The sequence below is a fragment of the Peromyscus leucopus genome, chromosome 10 (assembly GCF_004664715.2).
Source record: "Peromyscus leucopus breed LL Stock chromosome 10, UCI_PerLeu_2.1, whole genome shotgun sequence".
NCBI lineage: Eukaryota > Metazoa > Chordata > Mammalia > Rodentia > Cricetidae > Peromyscus > Peromyscus leucopus.
Genome location: NC_051071.1, coordinates 1522521 through 1538699, shown reverse-complemented (window position 1 = coordinate 1538699; position 16179 = coordinate 1522521). Strand labels below are relative to the sequence as shown.

General features: G+C 46.0%; 1 protein-coding gene across 6 annotated transcripts in view; it reads left to right on the top strand.

Moving 5' to 3' along the window:
* Tbc1d14 (TBC1 domain family member 14) overlaps positions 1-16179 on the top strand; it is a 94447-nt gene that overhangs the window by 48670 nt on the left and 29598 nt on the right. For 5 of the 6 annotated variants that reach the window (XM_028882333.2, XM_028882335.2, XM_037208880.1 and 2 more), the window contains 2 exons: positions 13795-13913; positions 15843-15925. In XM_028882333.2, coding sequence (XP_028738166.2) covers positions 13795-13913; positions 15843-15925 — 202 coding nt within the window. Of the gene's footprint in view, positions 1-8014; positions 8256-13794; positions 13914-15842; positions 15926-16179 lie in introns of those variants that run through there. The other variant, XM_028882336.2, reaches the window with a different exon arrangement.

Sequence of the window (16179 nt, the reverse complement as noted above, 5' to 3'; positions counted from 1 at the left end):
AATGTGCCGATCTCCCAGGTGGTGAGGATTAAGTAAGTGAATCATGCTATATGCTTAGAATAGTATTGAGCACAGTAAGTGTCGCAGAAGTGCTTGCTGTTATCATTGGTTTTTTCTCTTGACAAGCTAACCCTGAGCTTGTCAAGAGAAACTGAGCACAGTGTGACAATGAGCTTGAGCCATTGAGCAGACCCCCTGCATTTGCTTGTTCAGCAAGCATTGCTTCATGCTGCATCAGGCTGTGTCCCAGGCAGCAAGGGCATGAAAGCATGTGTGCGGACATGGCTCCAGAGCTTGTGGTAGGACAAGGGGACAGGTGTGCACGGCAGCCAAGGCTCTGGATTCCTTTCACTTGTCTGACCGTGGGCCAGTTGTCTCTTTTGGGTTTTATCAGGTGTGGACTTGGTATTAGAATACCTACCTGTGGTGTTGCTGTAACTGAAGAGATAGTGTATGCAGTGTATTTTGCCCAGAGTTGGTCAAGGGATGGATGTTGTGATTTCCAGTTAATAAATAGGCCCACTTCGTCATGGAAATACTCTGTGTGCTTTGCCCCAGGCACCTGGCCTCATTTGATCTGAGTCACGTTCTTGTGGCTTGGCCTCAGAGACTTCAGTTTCTTTGGAGGCATGGGGGGAATGTTGAAATATTACTTGCCAGTTATCTTTTCAAATTCATAAAAGTCTTGAAAATTAAGTCTTGTTTTCCATTAGCTTACATGATGATTTCAGAGACACTTTCTTAGGGGAAACAAAAATGACCAAGGATAAGAGAATGAAACTAAAGCCGTGATTCTTGAAGGGCAGTCACCAGAAGAGGCTTGTCTTCATCACCTGCATATGTAAGAAGCGCAAGTCTGCAGGTTCATGCCTCCAGCACGCCGAAGTAAACCTGGGTTTTAGCAACTACAGATAATCCCAAGGGCAATAGCTGTGCAGTGGGAATGTTGGCTACTGGGAGGACAGTCGCCATCACTCCAGCCAGCTACACAGAGGGCCACAAGTACATCCACCAGCATGCAAACTCTCCAGCTACCGAGCTAGAGAGTAAAGCTAGAAAGAACCTTTAGTTCTCTACCTACTGGGTTTGAATGAACGGGGGCTCTGGCCACTTAGCAGGGGTGGTGATACCATTCCCTCGTGAATAAAATGAGGTGGTCTTGTTCTGTGTACACTATTTGCTGTTAGTTGAGGAATTAGCTTAACTGTAAGTAAGTAAGGTTGAGCAGAAAGCCAAAGTGCTGGTTCTTGCTGAGGCAGCTGCTGGTTATGGCAACCATAGGCTTACAGAGTCAGTGTTAGCTTTGTATACCCAAGAACATCTTAGATGGCCTTCCAGATGAAGTTAGCTTTTAGATCTTAGAGAACCCAGAAAGTGGTGGTAAATCCAGGGCAGCTTAGAGTGGCATTCTTTCTCTCCTGTGTTCTGGTTTCTGAGAGGTCTGGGACACAAAAGGATTGCACATTACAGAAAGGATATATCTGGGTGGTCAGTAGAGGTAGCTGAAAGTCTACCTAGTGTCTGACAGAAGCCTAACATTATCAGGAGAAGCTGGTGAGAAAAGGAGATTGTACCTCTGGCTTGTCCTCTCTCACCAACACAGTTGTGGGAAGTGTGTGGCTGTTTTACCACAGCAGGGAGACTCAGGGAACTAGAAGACACTTGATGATTGCAAAGAAATGTGTAGGAAAGTGACTTCTTTAAGGTTGTTATGACTCCTGGATTTCCTGCCACTGTCCAGCTAGGTACATAGATCTGACCCTATGGTCCTTTAAGTAGAACTGAATGGATAGAGCACGTGCAAATCTCTGGCTGGCCACTGGGTGGTGCACATGTAAGACAGAGTCAAAAGAGCTGAAAACTGAGTTTGGAACAATTTGACAGTAAAGCTGGCTGGAGCTTGTAGGTCTTTATGTCTGGAATCCAAATCAGTTACAACAGTGTCAACATTTACACAAGGTCAGATCTTGGAACATAATTTTTGAAAAGTCTATGAGCTGGAGAATTGGCTCAGTGGTTAAGAGCATTTGTTCTTACAAAGGATCTGGGTTTGATTCCCAACACCTACATGGAGACTCTCCACTCCTCAGCATGCATGTGGTGCACAGACATACATGCAAGCAAAACACTCATGTACATAAAACAAATCTTAAAACATATTAAAAAGAAAAGTCTGGAATATAGTTGAGAATTATTGGACTTGAGGACCAGGTTGTCTTGAGGACCAGTAGACTCCAGTCCTGAAATCAGTGTGTCTTGGGACTGTGTGACACCTTAAAGAAGCCGGTAGAAGGATGCTCCAGCAAGGAGGGCAGACACTCTTGAGAGTGGGAGACAGAGAACATTAGCTGAAAGATAGGGAATATAAGAAACAAATGAACATTCATAACAGAAAAATACAACTGAAAACTAGGCAGACTGCTCAATAGCAGAGCAAACAAAGTTAGGAAAAAAGTAAGTTGTAAGGTAGATTAGTAGAACTTACGCAGTCTAACAGTAGAGGTTAAAGGAAGGTCACTAAAGTAACACAATCTTGAACATAGGAGGCACACTAAAATGTTTTAAAATCCAGCAAGATGAGATGGTTTAGCAGGTCCAGGTGCTTGCACACATGTCTCACAACCTGAGTTGAATTCCTAGATTCCCCATAGTTGCAGGAAAGAACCAACTCCTGAAAATTATCCCTTGACTTTTCACACATGCTAAGTGGACATGTGTGCCTGTACTCACACACAGTCACATACGCAATAAATTTTTTAAAAATTAGTAGAAGCCAGAATCACTAAAGTTTGAATTTGTGCCATGAAGTCTTGGAAGAATTCATTAACAAAAAATATTAGAATAATCAAATGACTATGTCCCAAATTTGTCAAAAGACATAAACCTACAGATTTAAGTCTAGTCAGTGACCCCATAAGCAGGGAAGTTCTAAGAAGCCCATGACCTGACAAGTTGTAACCAAACTGCTGAAAATAAAGGCAAAAAAGTCCTACAGCATCCTGAGCAAAACAGTGCATTACTTATTGGGGAATAGTAATTTGAACGTCTACGAATTTCTCATCAGAAACCACAGAGGGGCTGGGGAGATGATGGCTCAGCAATCAGAGCAGCTACTGCACTTGCAAAGGACCACAGTTAGGTTTCCAACACCCAGGTTGGGCAGCTCAGCCACCTGTAACTTGTGCTCCAAGGGACCCAGTGTCCTCTTTTGAGGCTTTGCTAGCACCCGCAGACACTTGCACATAACCGCCTCCCACATACACACAATTAAAATACAATAACAGTCTACACACACACACACACACACACACACACACACACACACACACACACACACGGGAATCTGTTTTTGGACCTGTTGAGAGAAAGAATTGTCGACCCAGAATGTTGTATCGAGAACAAAGGTGAAAGGAAGGAGAGTGTTCCCAGATGAAGACCAAGAACGTTTGCTGCTGCCAGGAGCCTTGTAGGAGAGCTGGCCAAAGACTATACTTTCAGAGATCATTTCTATAGTTTGTATGAGAGTTGGCCACTGCAGGGTCCTTGCACTAGAAGGAACCCTGGAACATAGGAAAAAAGAGGAACAGAAATGGTAAACATACGGGCAGATTGCAGAATTGCAGATGTGCAAGTCCCAATAGGTTCTTTAAAAATGCGTTTGGTTAGTGTTTGGGTCTTCAACTGTATGTAGATGTAACATTTAAGACAGTCATATACCAGGGGAAGGGCGATGGGTTCCCACTCAAAATGATAAAGTACTGATTCCAATTAGGTCATGGAAAATTACATATACTTATTTCAGCTCCTAGCCCAACCATTGAACTATGTAGAAAGATGAACAAAAACAAGACAAATTAAAATGGAATTACAAAATTCAGAAAACTCAAAATGAAGGCAGAAAAGAGGAAACAGGGAAGAACAAAGAAAAAAAAAAACAAGTAAGATGACACTTAAATTCAGACATACCAAATTACATTACATACAGATGTCTAAGCACACCAGTGCTGTCAGAGGCTTGGAAAAAAAAAAAAGACTCAATTCTGTCATCTACAAGGAACTCTTCAAATACCCAACATGTAAGATAACACTCTTAAGAGAGAGGAGAAAATGGGGCTGGGGTGTAGTTTAGTTGTAGATTTTGTGCTTAGTGTGCATGAAGCCCTGAGTTCAGTCTTTAGCACCTCCCTTAAGGTAGACCTATTAATGTCACTTCAGAGACAGTTTCCAGAGATATTGCCTAATGAAGACCATGTAGCTCTGAGTGTTTCTGCACCTAACGCCCATGCATATCCACCAAGCAGAGATGCAGAAAACTGGACCTGTCTACTTTACCAGTGGAGGGTCAGTGCTGCTCGAAGACCCGTGAGAAGGAGCAGCTGCAGACAGAGTAAGCCAGGATGTGGAGAAGCTGAACTCCAGCAGCTGAATGACCTGTCCAGAACATTCCCCTCCAGTAGCAGCCAGCCCCTGTGCACGTGGAACATTCACCAGACAGATGTGTGGGTCATAAACTTTAAAGATTCAAAAGGATTAAGTAAAGTAAAATACAGTTCTGACCACGGTGTTATTAGGCTACAAAGCAGTAACATATATTAAGACATCTCCCTAAATGTGGATATTAAATGAGTAGCAAACTTCCGAGGAAGCCACAAGGAAAATTAGAAAATATTTTGACACAAACAAAAATACAACATACCAAAACATGGAAGGTGAAATTTGGATAGGAAATATATATCATAAGAATAAAAGAAGGACGGCCTCACGTCAGTAATCCAGTTCCTGTCTGAAGACTGTGAAAAGCGGAAGGGAAACAGGTGATACCGAAGAAGGGAAATGAAAAGAGAACTGTAAGTGGGGGTGAGTGAGACCAGGGCTGCTTCTCTGAATGATCTTTGTCCGAATCAGTCTGAGCTGAACAGCCAAGGAAAGAGAAGCACATTTTCAATAAGAGGAATAGCACTGTGGACCCTGCAGAACTAGGAAGGAAAGTGGGATTCTTTGAACAACTCTATAGGAATTTGTCATCTCAGGTAAAATGATCTATTTCCTTGGAAGTTAGAAATCACCAGAACTCATCCAAGGTAAAAGATAAACTGATTCATACTACAGTTTTTGTTTTGTTTTGTTGGGGCTGGAGAGGTAGTTCAGTGGTTAAGAGCACTGGCTGCTCTTCCAGAGGACCCAGGTTCAATTCCAAGCATCCACATGGAGGCTTACAACTGTTTGTAACTCCAGTTCCAGGGGATCCAACACCCTCACAGAAACATACATGCAGGTGAAACACCAATGCAAATAAAATAAAAATAAATTATTATAATTTATTACTATACTTATTTTATAATTTATTATGATAATGTTTTACATTACAGTTAAATACTGTGGTGGTTCAATGTGCAATGTTCTTCACTGGCTCCAGTGTTTGCACACTTGGTCCCCAGCTGCTGGAGCTGTCTGGGAAGGCTGTGGAAGCTCCAGGAGGTGGAGCATTAGTAGAGAAAGTGGGTGATTGGGTGGGCCTGGAGGAGCTGGGGTTCCATTTCTTGCTCACTTTGTGCCTCCTGTGTGCTGAGGCAGTGTGACTGGCTGTTCTTCTGCTCTTGTTCCAGGCTTTCCCCACCATGGTGGACTCCATCCTTCTGGAACTATAAGCCGCAATAAACCCTTTCTGCTTAAGTTGCTTTTGTCAGGGTGTTTGACCACAGCAAGGAGAAAAATAAAACAGATACTTTCCAGAAAAGTTAGCTCCAAGCCCACATGGTTTCACTGATGACATCTACTTTAAACACTGCCAGATTTAGAAGGAAAAAGACATTTCCTGACCACACATCCTAATACATTTTTAGTGCATGCTTATGGTCATCTTGACTGGATTTAATGTGAGTGAATCTGTGGACTCAGTTCTGGTCCCACTTGGCTCAGTTGTAAACTGTTGGGTGGGCACTAGGTGTTGAGAGTCCAGGTGATGGTAACATTGATTAGAACTTGCTCTAATCCCTGAGAACTGAGCTTCACAGTGCTTAACTTTCTTCCAGTCACAGCGTTGTTTCTAGAAAGGCACTATTAGCTGCCTTTCCCCAAGACTACACTAGTGTTTTTTGTGGGGGTTCTCTCCCCAGCCTCAGTTTTCTGTCATATCACTGAGCACTGGTATGGACATTGCCTGTGTGCTCATCTGTGAGTGGCTTAGGGCAAAGACCTCGTTCCTCTTTGTTGCTAGGCTAAGCACTTGGAGTACTTGCTGGATGGCAGGCAGGCAGGCAGGACAGATGGCTTCCTGGGATGGCATACTGATTCCACAAGTGGTGTGTGCCTTCTCTGCCAGGTGCTTCACTGGGCCCTCACCAGCTCAGTGAGAGAATGTGAGTCAGATGACCACGTAATGACGAGTTAAACATGCCCCTGAAGCCAGGGTGCAGGGCCTTGCTGAGTGAGGGCATCGGGGACCGTTTCCGTGAGGATGTGCAGTAAGGTGAGAAGTGAAGGACAGTTACCTAGCCTCCTCGTGCTTTCTTCCTCTTTACTCTCAGGAGCTGGATGTTGTAGTATTTAGGAGAAGACATGGCATCTGCAACTCCTTTCAAAGGGAAAAATGTTTTAAAACTAAGTAAGGAGAATATTGTAACATTTTTACTTTATTATGACCTGGGTGGCGTTTGTATATGTGCTCATTAAATTATTCCTTGAGCACTTCCACAGATTTGAACACCCCCTCCCCCCCTTTTTTTTGAAGTACTAAGATTGATCCCAGTGCCTCCCACACTGGGCATACATGCTACCCCTGAACTAATGCACCATGAGATCCACTCACTATAAATACGTAGTGATTCTCAGTGTATGCGCATTACTGACCTGCCATTGCATCCAGTTTAGGGAGATTTCCATCCCCCAAAGTTTGCAGCCAGCCCCCACTCCCTTCTTCAGACAAATACCAACTGTGTATTCTCTCTGGAGATTTTCCTCTTGAAGAGATTTCATGTTCGTGGCCCCACCCCGGCTGCCTTCCCTTTGGCAGCTCTGCTTACCACCACTGTGCTTCCGAGGCACTTTCACCAACAGCATGTGCCAGGAGTTCCGTCTCGTTGCTGGTCCAGAGCTGTTTATGCACTCCTCCGCTGGTGGATGGACGTGTGGGTTGTCTTAGAGTTTGATTGGTACACACGTGCTGTGACGTTTTGTGGCGGGGCTTCTTGTAGGTGGTTTCTCTTGGATAAGTTCTCAGGTGTGTGGCTGGTGTGTGTTGAACTGTATAAGAAACTGGGGAACTTGCTTCCAAAGTGGCCCTACTCTTCTCAATTGCCCCCAGGGATTTAGAGAGTCCCAGCTTTCCTGCATGGCTGCTACTATGTGTCATGTCAGTGCCCCTTTTTCTGGTGGATCTCCAGGGCTCCTTCTTTGTGAGACAGTTTCTATTGGTGAATGATTAAGTACTGAGTTTCCAGAAATGCAGCGGTGAGTGAGGTGCCTTGTAACTCCTAGTCCAAGACACTTGTGTGAGGGTCCAGCAAGGACAGAGAGCTGTGTGGTGCTCTTCCTGAGTTTGTTCTGGTGCACTGGACTGCCCTGCTTACTAGAAATAATTTTGGTCCGTATACAGATTTGTAAATTGTTTTAATAAGATGTAGTTTACAGTGGAGTCCTCTGATCTGAAGGTAATATTCTGTTTTAATTAATGCATGTTGAGATAATTCTGTCACTCTGGGAAGTGTCAGATGCCCCTCCAGGTAGCTTTCCAGAAGCAAGCTCTATCACGAACCCTGTCAGTATGTACTATATGCTCATAACCAACCAGCTTCTGAGAAGGTATCAGTGTTAGTTATGGAGTTTCTTTTGGTGACACACATTTCTTTTCTTTTTCTTTTTTTTTCCCCCTATAATCTTACAAAGTAGTACTTGGCCCTTTCTCTCCAGCATGCTGTCTTTTGCTTACTCCTCTCGATATAATTAGAACCCGGAGGTTCCTCTCTTGGGGCTGGCAGGAAGGCCACTGAGCCTTGACTCAGCCAGCCCCGCCCCATCTCTTGTGGAGGAGGTCCCTGCCAGTTAGACCAGCCCAACCCAGGAACACTGAGCAGGGATCCGGGAATCGTTGTATCTGTGAGCGATTGAACATCCTGCCGTCCCAGCCGCCCCGCCTGCCTCACCCGCCCAGTGTGAAGCTGCGTGTAGAACCGTGGTCCAGAGGCAGGAGGGAGGCCGGCCTCCACTCACTGGGCATGGATCCGCCGGCCACGCGCCTCTGAGGCCTGGCGTTCATGGTGAGTCTTATGTGGGTTTGCGGTCCCAGCTTGGCTTCCGCTGGTACCTCGGCCTGCCGTCCCAGGCCTGCTTGGTCCTGTGCGCGGTATGTGCGGGTGTGTGCATATAAGCCCGAGTGCAGGTGTGCGCACATCACGTGCATCTGTTTTACCCATTAACTGGAGCTTGCCGGGGACACCAGTGAGGCACCTCCTCCCATGGCCTTCTTTGTGTCTGCTGCTCGTAGGATTTTCTTTCAGGATCTTGTGTTGGTATAGAGAGATCGCCCTTCTAGTCCTTATTCTTACCCCCTAGAGTCCCTGCTCCGTTTCCAGAGTCAGGGCAGTCTAGGCCAGGGGCCACCTAGAGATGGAGTGGTCTTGTTTGAAGGAGTCTGGGGAACAGTAGACTCAGGACAGTCACAGCTGGGTTTCTCAGAACCCATGCAGTTTGGCACATTTCAGTTCCCAGTGCCTGTGTTAACTTTTGTGTTCTTGATGTTTGTAAGTAATTTGACCACTAGAGAAAGGTCTCCTGAGAGTTGCTGTTCCCGGTGCCAGCATTCCTGGGAACTTAAGAGAATGATTTCAGAGAGGATATTGTGCTGGGGTAGAGAACAGAGCCCAGAGAGGAGGAGCCTCCCCAGGTGTTCGGGGCCTTTACCTGCCTACGCTGTGGTCAAGACATTGTGTCCCCATTACTGTCTTCTGGAAGGCTGAGCACCTGTAAAACCTGAATGGGTCACTCACTCCCTCTTCAAACGGCAAGACGGCTCCATGTCCCAGAACAGCAGTCTTCTCCCAAACACTTGCTTGTTACAGACAGTGAGGAGTGAAACCAGCTTTGCTCAGCCACCCTCGAGTCTTATTTGTCTCTTCCATTAAGGACCCTTTTTAGAGACATGTTGTGGGGAATTATTTTGTGGTAATACAGCGACAGCCATGCACCTGACATTTCTGGCATTTCCTTTGGGTACACGTCTCATGCTTACTTGTTCTCCTTTAGTCTTCCCTCTTCACAGACAAAGAAACAGGCGTGGAGGGGAAGACAGCGCTCAGGGAGGCAGCCCTGTCGGGGATGGCCCATCCTGCAGTGCCTCCCTGCACGCTGCCTGTGTTGTTGGCAGACTAGCCCCACGCTGTCTCTTGGGTTAGTTTATGCTAGCCCCGGTCCCCCATAAGATGGCCTATTCCAGATATAGGTCCTGAACCCTGGACTTACGTTAGCAGATAGATTCTGCTGCTGTAGATGTCTGAGTCAGATGTGAGCACAGGCCTGATTGATTGATAGCCCTTTCTTCTTGGTGCACTAACCCAAGAAGCTAGTGGGGGTCTGATTAGATTATCGGCATTCTTGGCTATCTTTGTAGTACAGTTCCGGTTCCAGGGGTGGTATTGATGGGCCATCTCTCTTGTCTTCCTCCTGGAAGACAGTCTTCTATTGCTTTGGATTGATCCAACCTTCTCTCCCTTTCAATACAAATTTTGTCTATTGTAGGGTGTGCATGTGCAGTTGCATGTATGTGTGTGTTCTGTCTCTTTTTTAAAACAAATTCAGTTGTCTACTCATTTTCTTCTGGTTCTGCAGATAAGGTCTAACCCACCCTCACACTCTACCTTACAGCCCTATACCTGATCTGACTCTTCTCCTCCATTGGGTCCTTCCACCAGCTATGGGTAGCTGTGTGTTGAGACCATAAATAGCTAGGCAAAACAATTTTGACTCAGTATCAAACCTGTTTAAAATGCTCTTGCTAACTGACAGTCCAGAATCTATGTCTGAAATAGGCCATCCCATGAAGGAGAGTTGGGCTAGCATAAACTAGCCTAAGAGACCACATAGGGTGGTTCTGCCAAGAGCACAGGCAGCATGCAGAGAGGGCCATCCCCGTCAGCACTGGGTGCCTGCTTGGTTACTGCTTGTGTGGTCAGAAGGCCTCTCACCCTGTGGCCTCAGGATTAGACCATATCTGTCGTTGCTGAAATGGTATGGGTAATGAGATGCTGTCTCTTGTTCTCTCTGGGCCTTTACTTCTTGTTGCTTACCCCTCCGCATTTCTCGTGGTCTGCTCTGGGCAGGACCTTTTGCCCATACCTACTTTCCCTGCAGGGGGGTGAGGGTCTCTTAAAGAGTAGGTCCACATGAGCTTCACAAATGAGCTGCTGCTTCTTTATGTGTCTTCTTCCTTCTTTTCCTCACTAAATTTGCTTTGCTCATGGCCGAGCCTAGAGCTGAGGCCTTGCTCAGGCTTCTTGATACTTTTTCTCTGAACTTACTCATTCATCAGGCCACACCCCACAGTTTCTAACAGGGTTAATTAACAGCTGCACTGGCCTGGTCTCATCTTCCTCATTGGGATTTATTACCTACCAACTGCTCAGGTCAGGGATTTCATCCAGGTACTTTTCTAATCACTGTCTTGCAACTTTTTTTTTTTTTTTTTTTTTGTTTTTGTTTTGTTTTGTTTTAAATGACCCACACTTAGGCAGTTTGAATCTCTGCACAGATAGGCACAGAATGGAGACAAACTGTTTTTAGTAGGTGTACTTTTTAATTGTTTTATTTTTTTATTTTCAAATTACATTAATTCATTTTGTCTGTATATATGTGCATGCATGCCAGAGTATTTGTTTGCCATGTTGTGCATGTGGCAGTCAGGGGGTAGCTTGTGGGAACTGGATCTTTCTTTCAGCCATGTGGGTTCTAGGGACTGAACCTGCTGAGCCTCTTGACTCTTAACTGCTTGAAGTCTTTTATGACCAATTGAACAACTGACTTGCGGTGGGACTTTGAAGAATACTGTTCTAAATTCCTCTCTGCTGGGATGATCAGGGTGGGTGAGACCACAGTTGATTGTATGGCCGTTTGTTTTACTCATTGTTCTACAGGACTTTTGATAAGTCCAGTGGTGCAGAGAAGTGTTACTTGACTTAAGGCAAAAGGCCCCCTAGCTTGGTTCTATGCAGGAAAAACTTTGAGGTGGCAAGTTAGATGGACACAAACTCCACAGATTTTGTCTGGCATACAGAAAAAGCTCTGTCCATCAGAGCAGGCAGCCATCCTTAACAGTGCTTCTGTTTATAATGAGGGAGTGGAGGCATGAGATAGTCCAGACTTGCCTAAGGTCATAGACAGGACTTAGATCTTGCTCTTCTAAACCTTTACTTCTGGTGCATTATGTATGGCCCTAGTGTTGATGAGTCAGTAGTGAGTGCTTTTCCTCAGGCCTTAGAGTGAGTACTGTCTTCTATCTGGAGCTGGTTTGTCTGGTTGTGTAGAGAGCCTACCGTGGTCATCTCTGGGTGGCTTTAGAACAGCTAGGTTTGGGACAGGACTTGTGACCATTCCCAGTGTTGTTCCATTTGTATTTGCGAGTACCATTTGAGTTTTGAAAAGGTCCTACCTGGGATTTCAAGTTTGGGCAGGCCAGGCTCTATCATTTTAAGCATGCATCACTGTGTGATGAAGCATGCTATTTGACCCCATTTGGCACTAACTGACTCAGGATTATAGGTTTCTGTCAGGGTTGAAAGCTTTATTGAGGCTAGATGCAATGAGATTGCTTCCTGTGGAGTCCTACCTGTGAGCAGCTTACGTGAGTTGGTGAGACATGTCCCTGAAGAACCCGGTGCTCAGAATCTGATCCATTTCCCCATTCTCCACAGAGCAAATCTGTGACATCAGTAGGCCTCCGTATATCCATTAGGATTAGGGTGGTGGTGGTAGTGGTGGCATCTTTAGCCTCTGAGAATTGGTGTGCAGACTAAATCAGCTCTGCCTCTGAGGCCCCTGGAAAGTGCGTGGTACCTTAGCCTGATCAGCTGCCACTGCCCAGTGTTGTTACTCGAGTTAGTAAGAAGTGCTTGTTGACAAAACCTGATGCTTTGGCCTTGAATTAAGGCATTCCCTTCCTTTGGCTTGCTTCTGTGTTTGTCTTGCAAACTTTGCTGGACTCCTTGATTGGTTTAGAACTGCACTGTTTTCCCTTGTGTTATGGAGTCATTTCAGGTCTGAGGGAAAAATGTAATGGTGCATGCAATCCATTCCCTGTGCTGCAGGGGCTGTGCTGACTGCATGGCTGTCTCCCTGTTGTTGGCAGCAGCCTGCTCTGATAGTGGTCACGTCCACCTGCTAGCTGTGGGAACCAGGCCTGAGAAGTCTAAGAACATGCTTTGCCTGAGTCTTAGCTGCTGGTTAGTAGATCTGTGTTTACCTGTTTCAGAAGCCTACCTAACCCATATTTTCTCTCCCAAACCACACATTTGTTTGGTTATAGCCACAAAAGAGGTCTGGCCTCCATAGGGTGGCAGTGCAGAGGGACCTGCAGCCCCAGTCCTGAACTTTGAACTTGCATCATCTTGTCTGTAAGGTGGGGTAATACTAGCCATACTGATTGTTAGGGGGGTCAGATCAAACAGTGTCTGGAGTCACAGCAAATGGAAAGAAGCATCCGTCTTCTGGGGCATCTCACTTATGGCCTCAGATTGCTGGCCTTAGCATAAATTGCACTAGACCAGGCTCAGCAGATAGGTGGCATCCAGTGAGGTTATTGTTACTAATTCTTGCCAGAATGCCACATGCCTTAGAAACACTGTCAGCACAAAGCTTTGGGTAGATTTCCTATCGACCTGAAGATACTGACACCAACTCACTAGACTTGGAGCATCCCCCTGCTGGTCCTGAACTGTCACCACTCAGCCTGGTATAGGGTCTGAAGCCAATATCAATCTCTCAGCTCTAGATAGAAGTAACTGGAAGGGATTTCCCCCTTCAATGGGACAGTGTTGGGATAAGAAGGGTAGGAGCCTAACCCTGTACATTCCAGTGTAAAGAAGCTGTTGCACTTTTTAGAGGCCGTAGTTGACTTTTCTGGGTGAGAGAATAATATTCTAGCTTGTGTCAATAAATCCTCTTCACAAGATAGTGTGGCTCTCATCATCCAGAATGGCACAAATCTATGGCAGTTCCACACTTGCTTTCTTTCTAGCTGGATTGTCTCCCTTAGGGATGCTCCTCACCTGTGATAGACAACCAGAAAATAATATGTTTTGATTTTACAGGGATCCCAAATCATACATTATTCCAGAAGCTGACTCTCCTGAACCCTTCTCCTGCATTTGGAATGTGGGTCACCAGGTGTGACTAAGCTTCTGTGGCTGCAGTCTGTGGATCAAATCAGTGACTCTGCTTATGGAGGTCACTTTTAGATTTCCAGGGCATGGTAGAGTTATTGACAGGACAATGTGCAGTGGTGGTATAGCAGTGGCCATTACAATAGTCATTCCTCTTAGCCAGAAGTACAGAAGACCTGCCACCCTGTGGGCATCCTGGTTGAGGGGCTGCAGACCCTTGTAACTTCATAACTGCCTGCAAGGGAAGTATGCAGACCTGTCCTAAGGCATCACTGCAGCAGGGAGTTCTTGGACCCCTTCAGCCCATGGCTTTCCTTTTGAACAGCAGGGAAGACTTGGAGTGCCCTCATCCTTACAGTGAACTCAGCTACAAGCAGCACCTTTTTTGATAATATGGTAAAGAGTCACCTTGGTGTTTTTGTCCTAGGAATATGAAGACAAGGCTGGAAGACCAAGCAGGCCACCCTCTCCAAAGCAGAATGTGAGGAAGAACCTGGATTTTGAGCCGTTGTCCACCACGGCACTCATCCTTGAGGACAGACCCGCGTGAGTCTGAGGAAGAGCCTCTGTGCTATCTGCTGTGGGGATGAGACTAGCTTGTCCACTCCTTTTCCAAAGGCAGGAGAGGGGAGAAGAGTGGCTGGGTCTCTTGCTACCTCCGCATCAGCCTTCACTCAATGTGACACCAAATGGTGATTTGGGAAACTGTTCTGTGTCATAGAAATGTAACCAGGATTTTCCTTTCGGGCAGTATTTGCTTGTAGTTTATCATCCAGGCTTACACTGTGTAGCTGTTGTAAGAACAAGGCCGGTTTGGGAGTGCAAGGAACCCTGCAGGCATGCTCCAAAGTGGTGCTTTGAAGGTGTACCTTTGTTTGCAAGACACCTCCTAGAGTGCCTGTGGAGTTTCTGGGGTGGCTCAAGTCAGGACTTCTCTCTCTCTGGGCCTTGGTATCCCTGCTGTGTGGTGAGGAGATCATGATCGGAGACCTTCCTGGAGGAGGAAGTCGTAGCTAAACTGATTACACAGAAGAGTGTGTTGGGGAGAAGGCTTCCCACTTGAGGAAGACAAGAACACCAATGGGCTGACCAGCATTGGGCCAGTCAGTTCCAGGATCCTGTCCATCTCTGGGCAGTCAGGCCAGTGAGTAAAGAAAGACGCTTGCTGCCAAGCCTGATGACAATTGATGAGATTGATTCCTGGCACCTGAATGGTGGAAAGAGACAACTCACTTTTGCGAGTTATCCTCTGACCTACACACCCCCCCCACACACACACACACCACAGCAGGGGTGGGGGAGGAGAGAAGGAAGAGAAAATGTAATTAAACAAAATTAAAATGTGAAGTCTAATGAGGAGTATATCTGCCATTAGTTCCTGGTTCTTAGAGACCAGGAGTGAGGGAAATCCCGAAGAGGAGGTTGGAACTTTAGGGTGAAGAGAAGACCAGCTCTTTTAGTGTGCTGAGAGGTAGACTGGGGGCTTGCCACCGTTAGCCAGAGGCAGTGGGTTGCAGTCTCACAGGGAACTTAGGTGGTTCTGGTACTTGTGAGATGTAGGCCAGGGGTCACCACATCTCATCAAGTCAGCTGCCAGAGTCCACCGGCGTGTCCTAGAGGATATGTGTAGCTTCTGTGTGCATTTGTGTAGAACAAAGGAACCATAGAACTCTGTTAGCCATTGCTCTCATTGCTGTGGCCAATACCCGGCAAAAGAAGCTCGAGGAAGCACGGGTTTATCTTAGTTCACGGTCTGAGGATCTGGCCCATCGTGGTGGAGAGGGCATGGGGCGGGGGGGGGGGGGGGGGGCAGACATGTGAGGTGCCGATCACATTGCATCAGCAGTCAGGAAGCAGAGGTAATGCTGGTGCTTAGCTTACTTCCCCTCAGCCTTTGGAATGGTGTCACCCACAGTCCTTTAGAGCAGTCTGGAAATACCCCCACAGACACACCCAGAGGAATGTTTCTTAAGGGGTTGTAGCAGACAGTGTGACTATCACAAGAGCCGATTTGAAGCTGAGCGCTTAAACTGGCATTTACTGTGAGGTCATCCTGATGCAAGGGTCAGCTGTTGACACTACTGTTTTGCAGTCAAATCAGTTTCTTTGGAGAATAGGGTGACTTTTGCTGTATCTTTATAACCCAGTATTTCACAGTGAGTATTTTGCTTTGTAATAAATGTCTTTGCAGGGAGATAGCTTGGTGGTGTGTGTAAGGCTCCAGGCTCTGTCCTCAGCTGAGCAGGGTGGCACATACCTGTAGTTCCAGCACTTGGGAGGCTAAAGTAGTAGTGTCTCCTGGGCTATGTAAAACTGTCTCAACGAAACAAATATGGTTTTAGTTTATGAAAGAACTGTAGTTTTAAATCATTGATAGTTTGGCAATTTTTATACAATTAATGCTTTAGAGATTTTTTTTTTTGCCTCAGACTTTTATCTAGTTGTAACATGCAAACCTATTTATTTCTTGTCAAGAAATCTCCCAGCAAAACCAGCTGAAGAAGCCCAAAAGCATAGACAGCAATATGAAGAGATGGTGGTGCAGGCCAAGAAACGAGGTACCGTGAGAGCGAGTCAAATTCTGTGGTGTGGGTGCTTTCTTCGTATCGTGTGGAGCTCCTGAACTTTAACCTCGACGAAGGTTTTCATACTTTGACACGTACAGTTTTTCCATCAAACAAACATGGGTGCTTCTCCCCATTCCTGGTAGCAGAATAGCCCTCCATGAGAGTAGGGTGTGGTAGCACATACCTGTTAACCCAGCACTTGGGAAGTTGAGGCAGGAGGCTCTTGAGTTCAAAGCCAATCTTTA